Genomic DNA, 24720 nt, shown 5'->3' with positions numbered 1-24720 from the left:
ATGTTAAAAACGATGACTATATAGACTAATCGGATGAGACAGTACATTCTACGTCTGATTTTCTATACTACCCTCGATGCACAAAGAATTTCTCTATATATCACATAACAATGGGCTTGGACAAAGCGCATGAACAATTGGGCTTGGACTAGGTGTCTAGTAAAGCAAGTTGAGTCCAGATCATTTGTGGCCCTAATCCACTAGAAGTACATCCCTAGACACAAATAAAAACCCAATGCAAACCGAAAACACCGTTGTCTCGAAAGTCATGTTAAGACTAAAGGAGGAAAACCAAAGCATTATGGACGACCCCTTGAGCCTAAATTGATGGCCTAGTTTGAATATGTCAGACACTTGCATCACAAGTGCCCAATGTCCTGGATTCAAGCCTAGAAGTTTAAGCTGTTCAGAGGACCAACCGAAGCTAATAAACCTGTGTGGCATCTTTTTTTTAGTCAATGTGAGATTCTAACAATCTCTCTCATCTAACCTTGTGATTGCTTTGTCATGGCTGGCTCCTACTCGAGAGGGAGGCCCATCCATGGAATGGATCCTACTCGGCTTTTATTGGATCCTCCTTAACCCTGGTATCTCTTGATGAGGGATCCATATGACGAATAAAGGTTATACCGTACAATAAACCTAGCTTTAATACTTGTCATAGAATCGTAACCCAAAAACTTAAACTACCGGAGGAGGGCGGACCCGAGCTATAAACCCTTGTAGCACCCCTTCTATTAATCAATTTGAAATTATAACACCAAAGAGCTTAAATGTTTATGATGTTTAGGTTGTCCAAGGTGGTCATAAATTTATAATTTTACCAAAAGTAACATAGAGAGTTTCAGCATGAAACCATTCGATCATGCCTAACTCATATAGACATGCATTTAAACCCACATCAACCATGGATCAGATAGACCTTCGATATTTACGCAAAACCCAAAAATCCAAATAACACCTTGACTAATTTTTGTGGATGAGGTCTACCGTTGACACAACAAAAGAATTAATGAATAATATAAATATTCAAGTTTTAATAAAGTATAATAAAGCATTAATACATAATAGCTATGATAGTTGTGCCCTGGTGGTTGAAGAGTTGATCCTAAATCCAAATCCAGTAAGATTCAAGAATCTGTTCGAATTCAATCCTAACCGGATTCCTAAATGGACGTAATCAAATAATATCCCACCTATTTCCAACCCTAATATTACAAACTAATGTTTAAATATTATTGTCAAAAGCATAAGTCAATCAAGATGGAAATGCTTTATAAATAAAAATTCAATTATCTTCCCATGGAATTTACCTCAAATAACATCAACTTGATTCAAAAGGGGAAAATATCACAACCAGCTCTCTGAAGTACAGATTAACCGTCTTGTTGTTTCTATAGTTCCTTTTTTTTTTTGGTAGAAAATTTCTGTAGTTCTTTTAATTATCAAGTCAGAGATGATAATGACAAACAAGACAGACAATTCTCAAATAGACGTGACCCATACAATTTAAAGATTAACGAGAACAAATAGCAGATCAAGGAAAGCAGAGAAGGTAGAGCTTGCTGGTTGATATGTTTACACGCTATAGGAACATTTACATAAAATTATGAGCAGTATGTCAGCACTGACGAAAGTGGACTAGATTGAACTGTTTTAAGCCTGAGTGTCATAAAATTACAAGATGGCAGGTGAGCAGAGTTACCCCTCAGCAGACAGATAAGACTAATCAAGCATATAAGCTCACAACGCAACAATCCAATGGGGGACCAGACGCCCACCCAGGACCAAAACAGTATAAACACAACGAACTTGAACTGCCTCTCCTAGTTCCAGCTAATTTTATGTTCTCATCTCACGTTTAGGGAGACCCATGCGTGACTTGGCGTACCTAGAAATCCCGTTAAGAAACACAATATCCAAAAATATACTGCTTGCAAAATTTGCAGGAATTTAAATAGCAATTACTTCAAGGATACTCCAAACGCATGCCCTCCCCAACTGATGAATATAAGAGAGTTCCCTGCAGATGATTGAGGGCTCCAGTTGAACAGTTGACATCCTGTTTGCAACAGATACGAATCAATAATTTGAGGGAAGAGATCAAACATTGCAAAGAAGGAAGATAAAATGGGAGAGAAATCAAAGAAAATATACGAAAGAGACTTCTACTGCTACCTCAGAAAATTCAAATTGTGAATTTGCGATCATACAAGGCCGACAAACCATGATAGAGATATCAGGTTCTAAACTTACGCCAAAACTGTTGAGTAAATAGTCATTGAACTATAATATCCAACACCAGAAATGCTTACATTTCTCTCTTCAAGGCTTCTTGGGATAAAGATAACCACAGCATATACTTGCTAAAAGAAACTTGTGAATGTCACATGATTAAATCCTAAAGCAGGGAGTGATCACAGCATCACAAGAATTTATATTGATATTATGACTCGGCCCAGGCAATCCCAATGGTTTATCATCTTGGGTTCAATATAGGTCAAGCTGACATCTTATAACAGACTATCAAAACAAACTTCCAGTTTGAATATGTAAATGCAGATCTGTCCCATGATTAGATCTTAGCAGCAGAAATCTTTTGTTCAGGAGGACACACCTGTTCCAATATCTCCATGGAAGCTTGTCTCTTCACCCACTTCCTAAATATTTTTTTTTATTTATTTTTTACAGGATACCTTCTTTGCTGTACCCACAACCTACCTATTTCCGGTAACAAAGGATAACACTGCACCAAATTCATCTCAGAATCGATTTTTTGACTCTCATGATGTTAAAACTAAAAAGATTATCAACAGTGAACAAACTGAAAGCAAGTTTAGACTCATTCCAATCATAAAATTGGGCAATCTAGTGACATGATCAAGGGTTGACATATAATTTTCTGGTGGTGTGCTGCCCAGGCACTAGCACAATTGTACTTTGCCATTCCATGCTACTGCACGACATGCTTGGCACAATAGTACATGTCATTTAGTGGCTTGCAGACAGTACCATGACAGTGCATGTGCTGTAAAGCACCAACATGATACCAATCTGCAATGTTGTTTCATGCCGGCCAACATTTAAATCCATTGACAAGAGTCAACAAAGCAACACCTAATTGTTCGACTATGTTATTTGTTGATAGCATAATGTTGAATAGCATAAATCTAGTTAAATCCAACAGTTCAAATAGTGATGTCCAACAATTTAGCTAAATTTAGGTTAATGTAGTAAAACTTGATGATCTCAATCTGCTTATTCTTCCTCTCCTACTTTTTTCTTTTCATATAATGCTCTCAATCTTCAAGCCTGAGCATTTTAGCATTTTTTATGGTCGAACAAAATTGTTGACTCTACATTAGCTGCACCTCTACAATCACTGGATATTTGTTAATTTGGATGAAGATAGTTGCATATATATATATTGCTGAATTCACCAATGCTGCATGCCTTTTTTGGATGCTTGATTATCAGCAGATGAAACAATTATGCATTTCCTAGGCTATCATTAGATCAGAGGAGGAAAGGAAAGGTGAAAACAGTTATTCAAAAAACCTTAAAAGTGATATTGTTCAAAAGTATACCTAAGTGCAGAGAAAAAGTACAATACCTGAAAGTCAACAAATGCAACAGGTACTCCATTCTTATTTTGCATCTTCAGTTTTAAGAAGCCTGGGCATCTACACATAAAGGTAATATAAACCCAAAAAAATACATGAAAGGAGTTAAAGAAAACACAGACAGATACAAGTGGTTCCGAACCTTGAAAATACTTGGGTTAACTCTTGTTCCGAACAAGTTGGACCCAGATTTGCCACAAAAAGTGTTGGACAAGGGGGATTATTTTGAGGAACATAAGTTGAAGAATTATTCTGTTAAATTGGATATGTAAGTTTCTTACCAATGCAGAAGAGAGAAGATAAATTTTCAGAGACATAAATAATTATGCAAAGACACAGGCCCAAAGAGCGCAAGAATGTTTGCAGATGCACCCAGGAGAACAAGCAATTGAAGAAATCTTGATAATAATTAAACATCCAAGGGCATAAGAAGCAAAACAAAAAGCCTCCAACTAAATCAGAGCCCACTTCAGGAGAAACCTCAGCATTTAGTTAAATAAGTTTCAGGTGCAAGTAGGTATATATATGATGTCAGGATTTTATCAAGCAACAGCCTAAGAGATTTTTATAAACCTAGACCATATGGTAGTAGGTTTCTGATTGCACAACATTGAAGGGTGTTGATGCAACAATAGTTATTAATAAATCATTTGATGTCAGAACAAGACATATGACAAAGTGACAACTGCTTCACCATGACATGCAACTAAAACCAACTATTGAATGCAAAATCCTAGCCATTTAATCTGGCACTATCCATCTTGACTGCTAGATCTTAACCAACTTCAGTTAAGCATGGCATCTGGAACACTGTTTCTGCCACATTTTGCTTGACAGCAAGTTGAGCAATCATTCTGATATTGCTGAGAAGAAAAATGATTCCTGATAATGAAGCCAAGCATTCATCTCTCGAAACCTGGCACCGCAATTAAATTGCCATTATGCTGTTGCACACAATATGCAAGTTGTCTCTGAAATGAGGGCAATAAAGTCATTTAACTGGGAGCAATTGCTCAGAAATCAATAATTTTCCAATAATGATGTTACACTTTCATCTCTTGAAACCTGGAAAACCAATTAAATTACCATTATATTTGCACCCTTTAACTACCATGCAACTTATTTTTGAGACAAGGGAAACAAAGTAATTTAACCGTGAGCCACTCACCCAGGTGGCTTATAGTGGAAGCTATGACCACATGCAGTCATACTAGTGTCAATTGTATAAAACCTCAAGCCTGAGACCTGTTTTGCAATCGAATGACAATTGTACCCTTATAGGTATGATAGTGAGACCTCCAGTTCTGTCAATCAATTGCATGCTGATAGATTGCAAACTGAATAGCGTAGCTCAGGTTGCTTTAGGTCTCTAACTGGTTCATGGATGATTTGGATCTCTTCATGGATCCACAGTTCATACTTCTCATCATGCAAGAAGTTGTCATTCTGTCAAAAAGAGAAATCCATAGATGAAACTTTCATGGGCTCGAGTTGTTCTTGAAGAGAGCTATGATTTATGAAGGGTTATAGTTTATCAACATAGAGATCTCATTAAAATTTATCTCCATGGCTAGGTAACAGAGTTCAGAAGAGACATAAATACCAAACCCGGAGGTTTGTTGGTCAAATCTTTCACTCTCTGATTGCTGAGGCTCTGTGATAATTTTAAGAAAGAGTGGGAAAGCCTTCTTTCCCTTATCACCAGCACTATCTTTGTCTGTGGCTTTGTACCATGTTTTCAGACTCCTTCCTATCTACTCTGATATCATTGAAGCTCGTCACTTCCTTAGCCAAAGCTTCGTGCCATAACATTGTATTTCAGGGGCTTATGTCTCTTAGTAATGCTTCATGATTACATCTGGATTCTAATGGAACCACAATTTTAATTTAATTCACCTCAGGGAACAGAATAATTGAAACTAGTCCCTACATGGTGAATCTGCCAAACTTTGAACTTAATATATAAAACAAAAGACATAAGACAAGATGAAAGAAAAGAATGTATGCATAAACACAAAAATAATAATATGATCATGAAAGCAGGACCTTAGACCAAGATAAACGGAAATCTCATAGAGATTTCTCAACGGAGATCCTTCTCTGAACTCCCCCAAGGCTAGATGAGCACAACGAGTGACTTGGGAATAGGCTTAGGATGGTTTATGTCATCATAGGGCCTCAGATGCCTAAAACCCTGGTGCCATCATATAGAGGTTGGACATGATGGCAGAGTTATCATTATCATGACTCTTTCAGTGTTACTTGGCTCAGGTAATCCAACCAATCTAGACCAAAGTTGCTGAATGTAACTCATAATCTGGTTCACCTAGATCACTCTGGACAGCCTTGTACTAAAATGTAGGTTTTTATGACAAGGATGTAAGTCATTTGTATGAAAGACAGGCTGATAAATAATATGCAAACAGTCACAAAAGTACCAATTGAAGTTGAATAACTTAAGTTTATGGGCTAATTTGTTTTCTTTTTGGAGATAGAAAAAAAAACATACTACAGGCATCGAGGTCAAGATTTCCTAGGGAAAAAAATCAGGGATTTTCAAGAAACCTGTACAGGAGAAGTAATTTATATGTTATTTTTCAGATATAGACCACATAAATATGATCTGCAACCCTTAATTACTTATATGGGAAAAGATCTAAGTGGACTCAAATTTCAAATACTAGGATTGCCATAGTACTTTTTAAAGAGAGAAGGCTGACTGCTCAAAGGGAGAATGCTTGGTTATGAAAAGAAATGAGGTACAATCACTTGTCTCTTCTCACTCTCTTCTTTCCTTTTCCTCACCTTCTTCTTCCATTCTCTTTGCTTCTCTCCATTTTCCTTTTCTTTTCTCAGCTGCAAAATAAGTCTTACATATCTGGATAGCAAAGAATAATCTAGGTTCTATACAGAATCAGACTGCAGAAATTATTTTAAATTGCTTCAATAATTTTCATATCTTATTTGATCTGGTTTTACTCTTGAAAACAGCAAAATCAGCAAAAGAGAGTAATCAGAGGGCAAATGTAGAAATGAGAGTAATGAAAAGGATAAAAGAAATAGAGATTAAAAAGAATCTTTCCATGGGAGTAGTTGATGAAGTAGAAGACCATAACCATACCATGTGTCACCAAGATTTTTTTTAGAGGGCAGGGCAAGCCTGCGAATGAGAAAAGTTGGAAGAGAAGACAAGCTAATATGCTCAATAGAGAGATCCATCATCAAAAGTAAAACTAATTTTTACAGAATCTCCTTTTACAGCTGAAAAGACCAAATAACTCTACTAAATATGACTGACAAGGAAGCAGGATTTTTTTCCCTACATTTTCACAACAAAAAGAACAAGCAAAGACTTCCTTAAAATAGGAAAATTTGTAACTCCATAGGATCCCATTTAAAATACCACTAAAATCCCTAGAAATCATGATTTTAGAACTTTTATAGTTTAATAATGTTCCTGCCCAAAATGTGACAACAACTTGTTATAAAAATAGATCCACAAGTATCAAAATCCACAGAAAACAGAAAATCCTAGTCTATATTAACAGTTTTAAACACAAAACTCCTAAGACTATATAAAACCATAAATTAACTATATAAAAAAAAAACTCCAAAGAATTACAATATCTGTCTCTAAACTCAAACCTGAACTACTTCAGCAGGCCGCTTCCAAAAAAAAAGAAAAAAAAAAAGCTTTGACATTCAATTCCTATCAATAGCAGTCTACATTCTACGTTTCTATATCAGTAAAGGCAATCCTTTAGGGAGCATTTGGTTAGCCCCTAAAAATGCACTTTTTTTACTTTTTGATTTTTAAAAAGTAAAAATCAAAAAGTAGCGTTTGATAACAATCCAAAAAGTAGAAAGTGAAAATCAAAAAATCAAAAAAATTTGCTTTACGTGGAAAGCAAATTTTTTTTGCTTTCTAAAATTTGCTTTTGCTTCTTTCCGACTTGCCACGATGCTCCCCCCTCCCCCTCCCCCTCCCTTTGGCTCTCTGCCAATCCCTACTAGAATAGCTCTCATCTCCTTTCCGTAGCACGAAGAAGGACGTAGCTGACTTGGGCTTCTCTAAACATCGTCGAAAACCTTGCTATCCTCCTGATCTTGATAAGACCCCAGCGGCCCTTTTTTTGATTTTTTTTTTTAATTTGTCTTTTTTTTTCTCGGTTTAATCTTGTCACCATTTTTCTCCAATTTGTCTCTCAAAATGATTCCTCCCGTTCCTACCTTCAAATCATCTCTCTTCTGTTTTTGCTCTATCTGAATCATCGCTTAATCAAAACATCGCATTACCATCTCCCTAACCACAATAAATCGGCAATCTTTTTTTAAGGAGCATACCATGCATTCTCACCATTCGGTGAAATGCCTAACTAACTCTACTTGTTGTTACTAGCTTCTATTTGTATGGAAGTTTTAGATTTCATGGTAGATGACTAGTGCTGCTGTAGATGCTTGCTCGTACTTGAATTCAGCAATAATCTATATCAAATATGAATCCTTGGTATATTTGGTGGAATAAATTCTGAAACCATTGTCCTGAAACTAGAGTTGTATGTGTTCATGTTTTCGATTTGTTGGGGATTTAAGACATTGATGGTTTAATTATTGGAGCTCCAAGTACTAATTCCTAGGCGTTGTGAGTATGTTCTAACTGGTTATCAACACCCAACAGCTTTAACCCCTAGTGATGCCTAACTCTGCTTAGCCTGCTTCATATACAATAGTAGAATGATTCTCCCTGTAATGCTAGTTATCAATGTTTCTGCTTTCTGATCCTAATTACAAGAATGCCGCTTCGCACCACACCGATTCCTGCTGGAGCACAAATAGCTCCCAGTTCCTCATGGAAGTCAGGTATTGGTGCTGTACATTGGGCTCATGTGGGTGACAGGCAGGCCCCATGTACCATCCCACCTTGGGTACAGGAGTGGTGCAGTGAAGCATTTTTCTAACGAAAATATTGGTGCATGTTTAATGTCGACTCTGAAGCGAAGGGGACATGGCAAGGATACAACAGAGAAACGATTTCGTTGTTCAGAAATCCACTGAGTGCATTTTTAGTTTGCATTTTTAAAATATGTAGACATACATACTGATTTCATCAATCTCACAGTTCTATATTTTTTGATGGAAGGCAGTTCTATATTTAGATATCTTTTGTTTATACAAGTAGATGATTGATCTAATATTGATTTGGATTTTGCACACCTTTCTAAAGTCATACATAATCTTCAAACTGTTGGTTCTGATAATCTAGGTATGTTGGTTCTGCATTAAGAGATGAGGTTAGTATGACCTATGTGTCAGTTCATAAGCTTTAAATGTTAGTGAGACTTCATATATGTTAAGCTTTATATGTTAATGGTGGCAGGTTGGTCCTGTAATAAACTGAATACTATCATCCCTCCACACAACTCATTTGGCACCAAACAAAAGTAAGTCCAAGCTTCTAAGTAATAATTGACCATATGATAAAACTCTAACCAAGGGCTGAATCTAAATTGAGTTTGATTTAAAGTTTCACCAAGGGCTGAATTTGTTACTTACTATTATGCAATTGGTATAAATCAAATAACTTTTATCATTATAATTGGTTACATAGTTGCTTAAGATTATTAATTGCGCAGTGACAAGTTTTAGAGTTCCACCATCCATTAGTTTTGAAGATGCTGCAGTATCTTCTGCAAATTGGACAGTAGAATAGGAAAACGTATTCATAGATTTAATGATGAAGCAAATTCAGAAAGGAAATAGGTCAACCACAACATTTACAAAGAAATCTTAGAAGAAAATACGTGTCAAATTTTATATGAAAACTGGAAAGAAGTATGAGTTGAAGCAATTCCAGAACAAGTTCAATTAACTGAGGAAGCGCTATAGAGTTTTACTGACTTGAAGAAGTCACCAACCGGATTTGGATGAGATCCAGTCTTGGAAACCGCTACAGCTCCTAATGATGTCTAGAAAAGTTACATTGCTATAAGTAACCATTTGTTTTCCTTTTCTTTTATACTTTTTTGTAATTTATTATATTTTTGCTTAATTAATTCAATCTTGTATGTCTCACATATAAATTTGTTATTAGAGGTTCATCCAAAAGCAAAGAGATTTCGAACTTCCACTTATCCCAAATATGAAGAGCTCATAACAATATTTGGGGACACTACTACTACTGGTAAAGAGGCGATGGCAAGCACCCAATATGTGTCAGATAGCAGTGATTCTCAAGACAATGAGCTTCTTCCTGATGATGTTAGTATAGATAGGGAGTCTAGTGGTTCAAGAAACCATCGTCGTCCAAAAGATCCAATCCCTAGTGAGAGTATCCACTGTGTGAGAAGTCAATCAAGAGTTTCAGAGTTAGCGGATGCCATCAAATCCCTAGCAGAGGCTAACCAGACAAGGAACAATATGATGATGCAACAACATACAGCTGCAACTTCGAGTTCTGGGCAGTACTCAATTGCAAATTGCATTAAAGTTCTTGAAAGTATTGAACGAGTGAGTATGCCTACATATTTGAAGGCAATTGAGAAGTTGCAAGACAAAATATGGATGAAAATATTTATTGAGATGCAAGTGAGCGTAGGTTGGGGTGGTTGGCAAGTTTGTAGGACATTCATGGCTTTTAGTTGTTTAGGTGGACTTTAAGTATTAGAATATTATATCACGAAGTACGTATGTGCATATTATGCTTTGTTTGGATTGATGATCTATTGTCTTTTAAACTTTATGCTATGGATTTATGATGTTATGAAGATTATGTATCACTTGAATTGTTCTATGCTAATATTTGTGTTCTTATTTTCTTTCATACTAATAGAATAAGGACAGTGATGTAGAAATAGAGATTGACTCAGAAGTTGAAAAGAATTTAAATACTTCTGATTCTAGTGATGGAGAGGAAACAAAGAAATTTTGTTTATTTGATGAAAAGAAAGATGATGCCATAGAGCTTGTTGTTACAGCAATAGTTGAGGAGTACTATAATTTGTATCTATGCAAGCAATCATATAAAAATGATAATTTGACCGGTGCTGAATATGTTATGAGAATAATTCTTGGAAATCCAGACAGGTGTCCAGATTTATTTAGGATGGACAGTTGTGTGTTCCTTAACTTTTGCTCTGACTTGAGACAGAGAAATCTATTGAATGATTCCCAATTTGTAAGTGTTGAAAAAAAGATTGCTATATTCTTGATGACAATTGATCAAAGAGAGTCAAATCGAATAATGGCAGATCGTTTTCAGCATTCTGGACAGACAATTAGTCATCATTTTGGAAAGACACTGAAGGCAGTTTTGATATGCAAAGGAGCTTATAGTGCCACCTTTTGTTGAAACTCCTCCAAAATTTGCTATAATCCCAAATACTATCCTTATTTCAAGGTACTTTCGTATGTCCATATTATTGTTTAAAATTAATGAAATTATTTTGTTATCTTAATATTAAGTAAAATAATTCATATGTAGGATTGTGTTGGAGCTATCGATGGAACGCATGTTAATGCTTATGTGCCTCTAGTAAACAAATTCCTTATCGAGGGAGGAAGACCATGGTAACTCAAAATATTTTATGTGCTTGCTCATTTGATATGTTGTTCACTTTTGTCATGTCCGGTTGGGAAGGAACTGCAAATGATTCTCGATTTTTGTGTCAGCGGTCACAAATCCTGAATATAGATTTCCTAATCCACCAAAGAAAAAGTACTATATAGTTGACTCTGGCTTCACAAACATGCATGGCTATCTTACACCTTATCGAGGTGAACGTGATCATCTTCAAGACTATCAAGGAAGAAGTCGTCAACCAAAAACAAGCAAAGAGTTATTCAATTATCATCACTCATCTCTGCAAAATGTGATTGAGCGTTGCTTTGGTATGTTGAAGAAGTGGTTTCCTATCTTAAGAGAGATGCCTTCGTATTCTTTACAAAAGCAAGCACGAATTGTTATAGCTGCATGTGCAATTCATAATTATATCAGAAGAAGACATAAGAGGATAGTTTTATTGAGTATGCAGATGAAAATATTATTGTTGAAGATGAGATTGACGTCTCTAGCCAAACTACTACAAGTATTGATAGGACTGCTAACTCTCGATGAGAGATGGTGCAGTTAGAGATAGAATTGCTAATAGGTTAGCTCGAGTATATGGTTTGACTCAGTGATTTGGATCTTGTTTTTTAATATGTAAAATAATAGCAAAATATTATGTACTTACCAAAACATGCTTTTTTTGCTTTATAGCAACTAGTTACCCAACATACTTTTTGCTTTTTTGCTTTTGTTCTGTAGCAAAAATCAAAAGAAATAAAAAGTATTTTTTAGAAAGCAAAATCAAATCAAAAAGGTAACCAAACGTATTTTTTAGAAAGCCACCTAGGAATTTCTAATAGCAACTTCTATTCAAGTTTACCTAGGTATTCTTCTCCTCCAGTCAGAATTTTGACAGATATCGAGCCATCTTTTATGAGTTCAGGGAACATGATTTAAATAAATTCCCTTCATTTTATTATTAAATCAGTTAACTTCTTAAAGTTTTTCCCAAATAAACATCAGTTATAGAATAAAGGCTAATATGTGGATGTCTGATGACGGTACTATTTTTTTAGTTGAATAAACTTATTTTTATGCCATAATATGAGCAAAAATAGTGAATAACTCAACCATAATCTCATGGTTGTTACTGTTCTAGGAAAAAGATCACATAGACTGCTGTGCAGAAAAGCAACCATATATAGATACCAAAGTAAATATTTACAACTGCCGACAAGCATGTTCTGTGAAGCACTTGACTTTTCCTCCAGACATTTGTAGCTCGTGTTGGGAAGAGGAAAGGAAGTACCAAATATCTTATGGTAAATAAGTTGACATTATCTTTTCAAACTTAAACCTTTTGGGTTATGGCAATGCTTTTGTGATCAAATCACAACATTGACACAAAAAATGGAGAAGACCATGTGGTTCCCTGGGCCTCCCCAGATAATTCCAGATTGAAAAACACAAGAAGACAGCCACCCTGTCCACAGCAGTAAATTTTATTTGCACACTAGTTGATTACTGTATGCAACAAACAGAAATTATTACATATAAATCATGGCACATGTCAATACTACAAATAATGGAAAGCACCAAAAAAAGTGGAATTGGATTAACTAATATGATATTAATGAAAGTACCAAAAAGGCAAAGCTCACCATCTTCTTGGGGTCTGTGTCATTCACAGGATCATAATCATAGGTTGTGTGACTGTAAACATTGAACACAGTGAATAATCAGACAAACTGCAAAAAAGAATCACACAGAACTAACAGTAGTGTTATCAACTCTTCAAACAACATTTAATCCTTTTCATAATAGCCACATAAATTATAAACCATGTAGTGACTAAAATGTAGCAAATTCAAGTAATGAAATCGTGCTTAAGTAGTGTGCCATAACCTTTGTGTAGAAGGATAACCATTCAAGCTGTAAGCAGAATTACCCATCCCAGGCATGTGAATATTGCTTCCGACACCTGTTGTGCGCAAAGTGTGCCAAAGATGTGCCACATGAGCTTTTGAAGTGATATGTGAGTAATTATCATGGTACCACTAGCGATAACTAGAAAAGGTTAAAACAAGAGCAAGTGAGCTCAGTTAGTGACTGTTCATAGATATTGAAGGAAATTGTGCAATCTCACCCGCCTCAATTCTTGATCAACAGGGAGGTATTAATGCATCAAGAAGCAGCTAGTTTCAGCATAACTAAGGCCACAATAAGCCTACTGAAATTTATAGATGCATTGACGCTGAGAATAGAGCAATTAATCTTAATTCATCACTAACAGGTGCTTTAACATCCATGGAACAGATCATATTACCAGAATCTGGAAAGCCTCTTGAATATCCAACAGATCCTCTAACTCGTTTATCAGAAGAACAGGGCACACTGTCATCTGGTTCAAAAAGTAAGAAACTGATAAGTCCAAATTCATCATCAAGTAAGATTGTTAAGCTAAAATAGAAATTTTGGTCCTTCTGAAACTAAATCAGATACCAGATGAATGAATGTGTACTATGAATAAAATTGATTGCATGAGAAAACTAAATTATGACCTTGTCTTGAGCGTTTTGTCCTAGAGTTTGACTTTGCAAGATCAATGTACAGAGCACATTCCTTCTCAAGATCAAACATCATTCCCTGCAAGCAATATTTAATGCTATGAAACCGCATAGAGAAACAAGGTACCCTAATGCTGAAAATGAATAACAAGGCAAAAATAAAAAAAAGGAAATTGATTACTTCAGAAAAAAAAAAAAAGCTCAGGAACTACTCTATGTCTACTTGAATATCATATTGGAAAGAGTACAACTGAATCAATTCCCATGAATCTTTCAAAATGTTGAAATAGATCAAGAAAAACATTCTGCAACTTATATATAATAAACAAGGTGAAGTTGATCTATAAAAAGAAATTGATCATATGGTTCTCGTGACTCTAGCCACTTCACAATGATTAGTTTTTCGTTTGATGATATTTAAATTCCGACAAACATAGTATGATTAAAAGGCTTAAGCAGGTGAGTAAAGGCATTGTAATAAGTTTTGGCCTTTACGGAAACAACACCAGAAAAAGTATTTCAGGTCCTCCAAAGGTCCTTGCCAGGCAAATCCCAGAAAAAGTATGAAGAGTTTATGCATGATGTTTAAAAGAGGTAATGGAGCTCCTCTGTGGGTTTGGTGATCAAAACTTAATAAAGGCAAAGAGTCAATTACAAACAATCCTAGTACAACTATGTAAAATACTACATCAATATATAGGTTGGTATACAAAAACTTCCTTCTCGTTCTTCTGCCATGCTTTCAAGAAGGTAGGTTGCCAGCATGGGCACTTTATACTTTATATAATAAAAATATTTACTCATAAAAAAATAATGTATCAATTAAAATCAAATTGTGAATTTTTTCGGAAGCACAAGCATTTGGCAAAAGATAATGCTGACACAAAATTATAAGATTCATGTAAATTATAAATCTGGTAGTTCCATACGTTCAGGGCATGCATTGCAGCAAGTGCAGATTGTTGATCACTGAAAACAGCAAATGCATATGCCTGCAACATTAACAAGAAAAGTCAGGATCAAGCAACAAAAAGAAAAAAAAAAGACATTCACATTCCTTAAGGAAATCTTCTGTCAATATAACTTCACAAATTCTGTTTTCTACCATCCATCAGAAAGAAAAAAAAAAAAAGAACTCTACAATGTGCATACACTAGTGTTTGCTACAGTGGATGCATTTTTTTCCAGCATGTAGTACTTTCGGTAGATAGTATTGTCAATATTTCAGGGTTAAAATTATAACATGTGATATTGGAGGCTGATGTTGGCCATGGCAGTATGGATGGCACAAAGTTTTAAATCTCGGTTTTGGTTTCAGTTTCTATCTCTGGGTAGAATTTTGATTTCAGCAGTTTTGACAGTTTCACACTGAAAACTGAAGTTTCGGCCAAAAAAGTCAAGAAAATGAAAATTAGAAAGTTAAAGAAAAATAAAAGAAATCAAGATGAGTGATTTCACATCATTTTGTTGTATATTTATTCATCTAGAATCATAATCTGTATAATTTGGATAGTTCTAAGATTAAGCTGAAAAATATTGAAACTTAATCCATTAAGCTGAACAAAGTATTGCACTAGTCTATTGAGTATACATACCAGACATCCCTCAATCAGAAACAAACTAACAATATAGGTACACAAGATTATAGAATTAACAACATTAGTTACCACCTGGTATAAAATTCTAACCCATCCAAGCAAGGAAAAAAAATCTAAGCATATGTCATTTTAATAGACTATCTAAGCATATTCACATTTTTTTTCATTCTAATAACCCATCTAAGCAAGAAAAAATTCATGGAAGCACATTTCCTTGTATTTCATTTTAATAACCTATCTAGGGAAGGAAAAAACCAGCTATATCATTTTATTTCACCAAGGTTTTAAAGACCATGGGACGAAGCCAACCAATCTTTTCATGGAATGAGATGCCCACATACTAACACTTGGTATGGTAGATGTCCAATCTCATCCTATTTCATTTCCTAACTTGCCCCATCCCAACACTCATAACGGTGCCCTATCCTGACAATTGGAACCCACCAGTATCAAAACCTTGTATTCCACTATCACATTTTAAAATTTTATTTTGTTTATACAACAAGAAAAATCTAAGAAAAAGGAATCATATCAACAAGTATTTTTTAATTATAAAGAAATTCAAAGAAAAAAAGAATCCAAGAAAACATTGAATATATATACTTGTTTAGAGGAAAAAAGACAGTTTCCAATGTACAAAACGAACTAAAATGAGCCAAAACCACCAGATCAATCGGAATTGTTGAAATGAACCAAAACCCAACTTTGATTAGTTAAGATCAATGTCCGTTAAAACTTCAAATCTTAGATGGCAGGACTCAAGTTTAAAATAAAGTTCCATGACAAGGAGAAGTAAATGACAACATAGTTGGGATTGAAGGACTTGTCGACAATAGCAAAGTTTGCACAAAAACATTACAGGGAAATTATCATATAACAAAAGTTGAAGAAGAGATCATGAACATTAAATCTATTAAGTGCTTCTACTCCAAGGGAAACTAGTAACAAGTTCTATTGTTAAAGCTGGAATTAAACAATGCATGATCTCTGTAGTGGATACTTGGGATAAAGATTCCAAAAGGGCAAAATACATAATACAGACACATGACACTAGTAAGCTATGGAGAAATAACAAGTTATGGAAAGTGGTGGAGGTCAACATAGAATCTATACAAATACATTAAAGAGGAAGCCAGTGGCCTCCCAACATGCCATGTGTCGAGCTCTGGACTTTCCCCGATATTTTTTTTTTCACAAGTTTTTTTCTTCGAACCTTCCCGAGCCCTCCGGACTCTTTTTGCTTCGAACCTTCTCAAGCCCTCGCAGACGCCCACCTCCTCCCCGCTCTCCTCACCGCCACCTCCCACCGATCTCCACCGTCACCTTCCTCCTCATCGTCACCAGCATCGCCCTCCCTTCCAATCTCCCTTGGGTGCTTTCCTTCCTACAAATCTCCCAAAAAGAGAAAAAAATGAAGGAAAAAGGAAAAAAATTGAACAATCTATGCAGAAAAAGTCTTCCCTTTTAATTTTTCCACCTTTCCTTTGTTTTCGTTGATTTTTCCTATGTTTTCCTCTGATTTTTTCGGTCTCATGATCTTAATCGGGTGGGAGGCTCCAGACTCTTCATCCCGCTCTCCTCACCGCTGCCTCCCATCGGTCTCCACCATCGCCTTCCTCCCCATCGTCACTGACATTGGCCTCCCCCCTCCAATCTCTCTCAGGTGCTTTCCTTCCCACATATCTCTGAAAAGAGAGATGCCTACCTCCTCCCTACTCTCCTCGCTGCCACCTCCCATCGATCTCCGCCATCACCTTCCTCCCCATCATCACCGATGTCGACCCTCCCCTCTAATCTCCCTCAGGTGCTTTCCTTCCCATAGATCTCCGAAAAAGAGAAAGAAATAAAAAGAAAAAGAAGGGAAAAGGAAAAAAAATTGATCAATCTATATGGGAAAAGCTCTTTTTCCACCTTTCCTTTGTTTTTGTTGATTTTTCCTATGTTTTCCCCTGATTTTTACTTTGCTCTTCCGTTCTTAGGAGTCTCAATCGGGTGCAAGGCTCGAACCAACCAAATAGGGAAGTTTAAATCCATTCTCAAGAGTTTCAATCGGGTGGGAGGCTTGGAGTGGCCGAGGTAACTCACTCTCCTCCTCTCTCTATCCTTGTGTGTCATTTTTTTTGGTTAAAATTTGATGATATTAAATCCTAAAAGAAAAGGGGTTGGTCCAAACCTCCAAATGGGATTTTTATTAGCAATTTTGCTCTGTTAGAATTATTTGGCATTTTCTTTTTTTATTGTATTTAGAGATGGTTGGTATTTTTGTTATTGTAGTTGTCACCATAGTTTATTGAAAATATATGAAGGCTTAATTATTTTGTAAATTTAACATTATTCTGTTGCATGGGCACTCGCCTAATTACCAAAGCTAGAGGCGGACCAATGCCTAGGGTCGCCCCAACTATTTGGATTTAGCGGAGGGTCTAATATGAAGCTAGAATTTAGAGATTCCTTCTAAGGTAGTTCGTGATGAGCTCTCCTAATATGTTTGTCACTGTTACTAAAATTCCAATTGATGTTAGTATGGTAAGGAAAATATATTCAAAATTTGAATAATTCAATAAATATAGCAAGCTTAGTTCTCCAATATTTCACATAATAAAATAATAGAAGTTTCCTTATGTGGGCATATTTATTATCGATTATTTGGTATTCATGGCTAGGGTGAAATTTATTTTTTTCAAAAAATTCTTTTATAATGCTATTTATAGTGTTCCATGTTACGGGTCAAGATGGGCATAAGCTACACCACAGTGAAGTCATCGATTGCACCCAGCAGGTAAGACTGTGAATCTCATTGTTATTTTTTTGTTCTATTTAGAGATGGTTGGTATTTTTATTATTGTAGTTGCTACAATAGTTTATTAAGAATTATGTATGCTTTTGATAAGTAATTGAAAGATATGAAAGCTTAATGATTTTATAAATTTAATGCATGTTCTGTTGCATGGGCACTCACCTAATCACCTAACCTATAGGCGGAACCAATGCCTAGGGTTACCTAGGCTATTTGGATTTCGCGGAGGATCCAATATGGAGCTAGCATTTCGAGATTCCTTATAGGATAGTTGGTGATAAGCTCTCGTAATATGTTTGTCACTATTACTAGAATTCCAATTGATGTTAATATGTTAAGAAAAATATATTCAAATTTTGAAAAGAATAAATGAATAATTCAACAAATATAGCAAGCTTAGTTCTCCAATATTTTACTTAACAAAATCATAGAAGTTTCCTCATGTGGGCATATTTATTATAGATTATCTAGTATTCATGGCTAGGATGAAATTTATTTATTTTTTTAAATTACAATGCTATTTATAGTATTCCATGTTATGAGCCAAGATGAGCATAAGCTACACCACAACGAAGTCATCGACCGCACTCAGCAGGTAAGATTGTGATCTCATTGTCATTTTTTTATTATATTTAGAGATGGTTGGTATTTTTGTTATTGTAATTGTCACCATAGTTTATTGAGAATTATGTATGTTTTTGATAAGTAGTTAAAATATATAAAGGCTCAATTAGTTTGTAAATTTAATACATATTCTGTTGCATGGGCACTCGCCTAATCACCTAAGCTACTGGCAGGACCAATGCCTAGGGTTGCCTAGGCTACTTGGATTTAGCGGAGGGTAAGATATCGAGCTAGCATTTAGATATTCCTTACAGGATAGTTAATGATGAGCTCTCTTAATATATTTGTCACTGTTACCAGAATTCCAATTGGTGTTAGTATGTTAAGAAAAATATAGTCAAATTTTGAAAAGAATAAATGAATAATTCAACAAATACAACAAGCCTAGTTCTCCAATATTTCACTTAACAAAATCATAGAAGTTTCCTTATGTGGGCATATTTATTATAGATTATCTAGTATTCATGGGTGGGCTGAATTTTTTCTTTTTTCAAACTCTTTTATAATGCTATTTATAGTGTTTCATGTTGTGGCCAACATGGGCATAAGTTACACCACAGCAAAGTCATCGACCGCGCTCAATAAGTAAGACTGCAAATCTTATTGTCATTTTCTTTAATTATTAACTTTTTATTATGTTTCAAGAATATGTTATTACTTTTATAGCTTTTAGTCTGCAGGAAAAATGAATTTTAAAATCAAAGATGAAGTTCTAGATAGGGATGATATTTAGTGTGTTATACTTGATGTATGTAGTTATTTGTTGTGCCATTGTTAAGTACTAACTACTTGGCATTGAATAATTGTATGTTTCTAGAGAAGAGAAATAGGACCAAGGTAATTTTTTAAAGAAAAAATATATGTTCCAACAAAAAAATTTAATTTTTTTATTATTATATTTTATTAATTACTTTTTATTATCATTTAAGTAGAGCCCGCTGCATAGCACAGGTTACTTGCTAGTTCAAGCAAGAAAAGCTACCTGAGGAAGTTCCTCTTCTAGGAAATCAAAACTTCATTGTCTACCTCTAGTTAACCAATAATTGGTTATAAGTAATTATTTTTGGTAACTTAACATCTTATGCATTAGAAACGAGAAAAAAATGGTTCAAAACTTCCCTCTAGTTGGATCACCAAGAAGCTAAATTGAGTAGTGTAATAGTCATTGTACTGCCTCCTCTAGTTAAGCAGTAATTGAGTATAACCAATTATTTTTGGTAATTTAACATCCTTATGTATTAGAAGAGAAAAAACTGTTCAATGATTTCCCTCAAGTTGGATCAACAAAATGTTTCTTATGTATTGCCCAAGAGAGATATCTAGTGTGGCTTAACAAAATAAAAACAAAGTGGAGATTTTTAGAAAACGCTAATGAATTTTCCTTCTTACAAAGTGCAAATCGAATGTTGTTGGGCTTAAGGCAAAATTTAGTGAAAAAAGTGTCAAGTTTTACACTTGGTCAGTTCATGAAGATATCAATAGACCAAGTAGTACTCTTGTGATTAGACCTCCTCCGTCTTGTTGGCACAAGAAGAAAGATTTTAAGCACTCCCTTTTGGTTTTATAAAGCCAAGTAATTAACATTCTAATGAAAGCATTCTCCAATTTCATGGATCAAGTTTATGATACGCATACCAGACTTGCATTTCACATCACAACTTTAGCCAAGTCATCATAGATCTTCTAATTCTCAGTAATTGTTTCAAAAAAAAAAAAAAAAACCAAATTGCTCTCATTATCAAGGGTTCTATGAATTTTACACACATGCTCATGTCAATTTAGTGCGGTTTCCACTTCTTTATCCTTGATTGGTACAATTCCATGGTAGCACCGATGAAGTAATCTCTCACTATATCTTCCATGTTCATGCATCCATCTCACCATTCTCATATTTGTTATGCTTAACTTGCATGCTTGGACCATGTTTATTGCCCTCATTCATCTTTGTTTCCTATAGACACCACTCCACCTTGCCTACATAATAAACATGTATTATCTAAGTCACCATTCTTCTTATGAGTGAGGTAAGAGGTGATGTGAACTTGTTTGCTTAACGACTTATCTAAAAAAACTCTGATTGTGAAATAAATCTATGGGGCTATCTCAACCTCTTTGGATGCAAAGATTCCTAACAAAGTGGATAATGTCATCCTGTGAGGGACAAATTATATCTTCCAAGGATAAGGGTTGATAAAAAGTTCTCGCCACATATTTTTCAATATATTGGTACAATCCAGAAATTACCTGAATTCGGACTGGACAAATGAGTGGAAGTAAGGGAATAAAAGCTCTGGATACAGATACAGGGGGGGGGGGGGAGAGAGAGAGAGAGAGAGAGAGCACCTCTAAAAACCCAGAACATAGGTAGAAGAGCATGATTTGAAGAGACTTTGTATCAAGCACAGCACACTAACTAGAAATTGGTCATAGCTTAGTTCCAATGTAAAATCATAAACATATTCTATATGCCCTTTTCCTTCCACTTGCACAACATAAGTCCCTGAGTGGTATATCTACATGATATAGTTGTATAGGCCCCTTCACATCTAATGATGAAAAGAATACCAAAAGAAACTATTTGGAAAAAATTAAATCATACCTCGCATATACATAGTTTTTTATGAAGATAAACATTTTGTCCAAAATAATGTGATACTGAAGAAACATAAACCGTGGTATCATTAAACCCAACTCATCTGAACTAAGATTCAATCCAAAATTAGTTGGGGTGGGCTGCATGAATCCTTTGTCTCCATTCCATTCTGTTTAGGGCCACACATTCTGAAAGATGTAGCAATATCAAATCCTTCCTTACTACTTCATCCTATATTGTTTTCAGTTTCCGTCTACCTCTCTTTCCTTCTACATGCATCAAAACACTCCATAATACATTAATGGACCGAATCAAGGTAAAACATTTTCATCATGTTGATCACTCATTTGTATTTGTAACACCTAAAAATTATATTGCTCACTAAAGATGTGCCATTTCAAATGTTTTTTCCAATCAAGTAGAAAATTGGTAGAAAATTGACCTCAAATATTAATAGAAAAGCACATCATACTTGTACACCAAAGAACAAAAAGCACATCATACCAGCATGAAGACTAAACAAGTAACAACACATTTGTTAGGCAATTATAGCATAATCACTACATTACCCACTCATAATCTGTTTCATTCTAGTCATGATTTTACAATAGAAGCATGAAGTAAATGCAAGAAATAACATGTGATTTTTTACTGAATTAATATAAATATAATAACATTGACACTGACACCAACACTCAGCAAAATCTAATAATACCCAAAATTCTGAAAAGCAGTTACAACATGCAGGTGGCTGAGGTATGTGTTAGTGGGTGACCTTGGTGAAGGAGGAGGAAGGGGAGAGTATAGGGGATGGAAAATGAGGAGGCGAGGGACAGGTGGAAGGCACCCACCACTTGACCAATTTCCATTCAAATCTTTCACTCTCTCCTCGATTTCCCTCAGTGCCTCTCATTTAGGGCTAGAAGAGTCAAAGCTAACAGTGAAGGAGCATTTAAAGCTCGTCAAACCCAATCTACTCCACCCAAATCAGAATGATCCTCTGACACTCATTTTCGCCCAGTCCTCCTATTGGATGGGCAACATACGGAGCACCAAGTGATCACCATATAGCTCGATTAAATGCACAAGGCAGTCACTGGGCTGCAAATGCCATGTGGTTACATAAATGGTTTTCTAGGACAGTACTCACATCCAAGTATTTGGTATCGTAGCAGAAGTTTTGTTGACTTGAAGTAACTTCCAAGATGATAACTAGGTCAAAGTGACAAAACAACTTGTTCCCGAAATTCAACAACGAATTTGATACTAAGGAAACAATAAAGGATCAAGCCAAGATATGAAAACAATAGGAAAGCATTCAGGACAAGGCAAACATGGCACGATATCCTAAAGTGAAAACTCTGATAGTTGAATTCTCATGACTAGGCATCAAGATATAGAAAACAAGTGTGACTCAAAAGATCGGTTGTGCTGACCATATAAGAGATAATTAGTCCTAGGAATTTCTTTTGTAACTCCATGATATTAACTGGACTTTCAAAGACTAACCGTTCAAGGATTTATTAAACAAAATATTTTTCCTAACGGTTATGAATTATGACCAACATGGTGAAGCTGATCAGCCATCCCGTTCCAATCATCAACTTATTAAAGGACAGGAACCGTTTAATGCAACTACGACATGTAGTTTCCACAATAAAATCTTCACGAAGTAAGATAAAGTAGCGGAAAGCCCTCTCACAATTAACCATCTGAGTACTCTGGATATGGCTTCAAGATTCCTAATCCCAAAAGCATACAAGAGTCGGAGAAACACTACTTAGCGCCCCAGCTTCCAACAAAAAGAAATCAGAGCAACAGGAAAATGAAAGTACCTGGGATGATTGGCCGGTGCATCGGAGCTGGCAGGATTGGTAGCCGGAGAACTCCCGGAAGAGGTTATAGATCTCCCGGGGTTTCACGTCGTCGGGGAGTCCAGCGATGAAGAGGGTCCGGACCTCGTCCCGAGAGGCTGCTGAGGGGGGAGGGAGCAGGGAACGCCGTAAGGAGGGGGCTGCTGCTGGAGATGGGGATATGGAGACGCCAGGTGAAGAGGCGGCGGCGGATGATGCTGCTGCGGGCGGCGGCGGCGGCGGCGCTCCGGAGGTGGGGGCCGGCGGTGGAGGAGGGTAGCAGGGGTAGTGAGGTGCGGGGGGCGCGTGGTAGTAGCGGCCGCCATGTCTTCCATGGAAGCGCCGCCCAGCAAAGAGAGCGCCTGGGTTGTGTTGGTTTGGGAATCGAGAGGCAAGATGGGCCGCCGATGCAATTGTAAATACCTTCACGCAGAAGTCGGAAGAAAGGTCGCTTTTCTTTTTTTTTTTTTCCTTTTTTTTTTTTTTTTTTTTTTTTTTTTTTTTTTTTTTGATACAAACCACGTTGACACGACGAGTGTAATAAAAAAAATTAAAAAAATAAATTTTCTTGCATTGATGACTCACAATCTATCAATTATTATAATTTAATATAATTATTTAAATTATCATATTTATATATTTTTTAGATTAATAATTAGATTATCTTGAAATCCAGATTATCTCATAAAAAATAATCTGGATTATCGAGAAGAGAGATGGCTATCCAAATTATGATATTTTGATCATTTTATAATAAAGTTTCTGAACAAACTGCCCTTCCCCCCCCTCCTCGCACGACGTCACCCATCGCTCGCCCGTGCCTCCCCCCAACCTTCCCTCCCAAGACCGCACTGCCCGCCGCTACTCCGCGCTCTCGGCCACTCCTCCGACGCGCAGGGTAACCTCCTACGCCGCCTTCATGGCCCTCGTCGTCGTCCTTCCCACCGCCATCTCTCTCTCCATTAGTCCCTCGCCCTCCGCTGCCGCAATTCTCTTGTACCAAATGGTCCAGCTCCAGAGTCGAGCCTCACCGTCATCTCCTTTCAGACCCTCGCCGCCTTCTTTCGCTGGCACAGCCTCCGTGGGGTGGGTGATGGCGGCAGCAGGTAGGTAAGGGTAGCAATGAGGCAGCCGCAGAGAGCGCGGGATGCGGGTTCATCGAGGGGCCAGGGGATGGTGCAGGAGGTGCGACTATCGGGGGGCGGTGCAGGAGGTGCGGCTGTCGAGGGGGGTGCCGGAGGCACACAGTCGAAGGGTGATGCGGGACGGCCAGGGGTGGAAGGGAGGGGGGAGGGGGGGTCAGGGTGTGGCGTGCAGGAGAAGGAGAAAGAAAAAAAAAAAATAAATAATAATAATAATAAGTATTAAAAAATAATTAAAAAATCATATAATAATTTTTATTATTAAAAAAATAAATAAATAGTTTAAAATGCTAAACTAATAATTTGATTTAAGGATATTTTGAAAATTTGATGTTACATTACTGGTAATCTGATTATCATACGAAATATGTCAATCA

At 36.3% G+C, this 24720-nt stretch overlaps 1 protein-coding gene across 1 annotated transcript; it reads right to left on the bottom strand.

Moving 5' to 3' along the window:
• Positions 1-1537: 1537 nt before the first annotated feature.
• LOC105052805 (uncharacterized) lies at positions 1538-23551 on the bottom strand. Its single transcript, XM_010933730.4, is given in 13 exon segments — positions 1538-1891; positions 1980-2062; positions 3614-3683; positions 3766-3875; positions 12831-12882; positions 13075-13150; positions 13496-13570; positions 13731-13815; positions 14666-14728; positions 23184-23317; positions 23320-23428; positions 23430-23518; positions 23521-23551. Coding segments are annotated over 13 exon segments (1011 nt in total). The 5' UTR covers positions 23537-23551; the 3' UTR covers positions 1538-1842.
• Between the last annotated feature and the right edge of the window lie 1169 nt (positions 23552-24720).

Source organism: Elaeis guineensis, chromosome 10, assembly GCF_000442705.2.
Source record: "Elaeis guineensis isolate ETL-2024a chromosome 10, EG11, whole genome shotgun sequence".
Classification (NCBI taxonomy): Eukaryota; Viridiplantae; Streptophyta; class Magnoliopsida; order Arecales; family Arecaceae; genus Elaeis; species Elaeis guineensis.
Note: the sequence above shows the minus strand (reverse complement) of the source record. Positions and strands in the feature narration are given on the sequence as shown.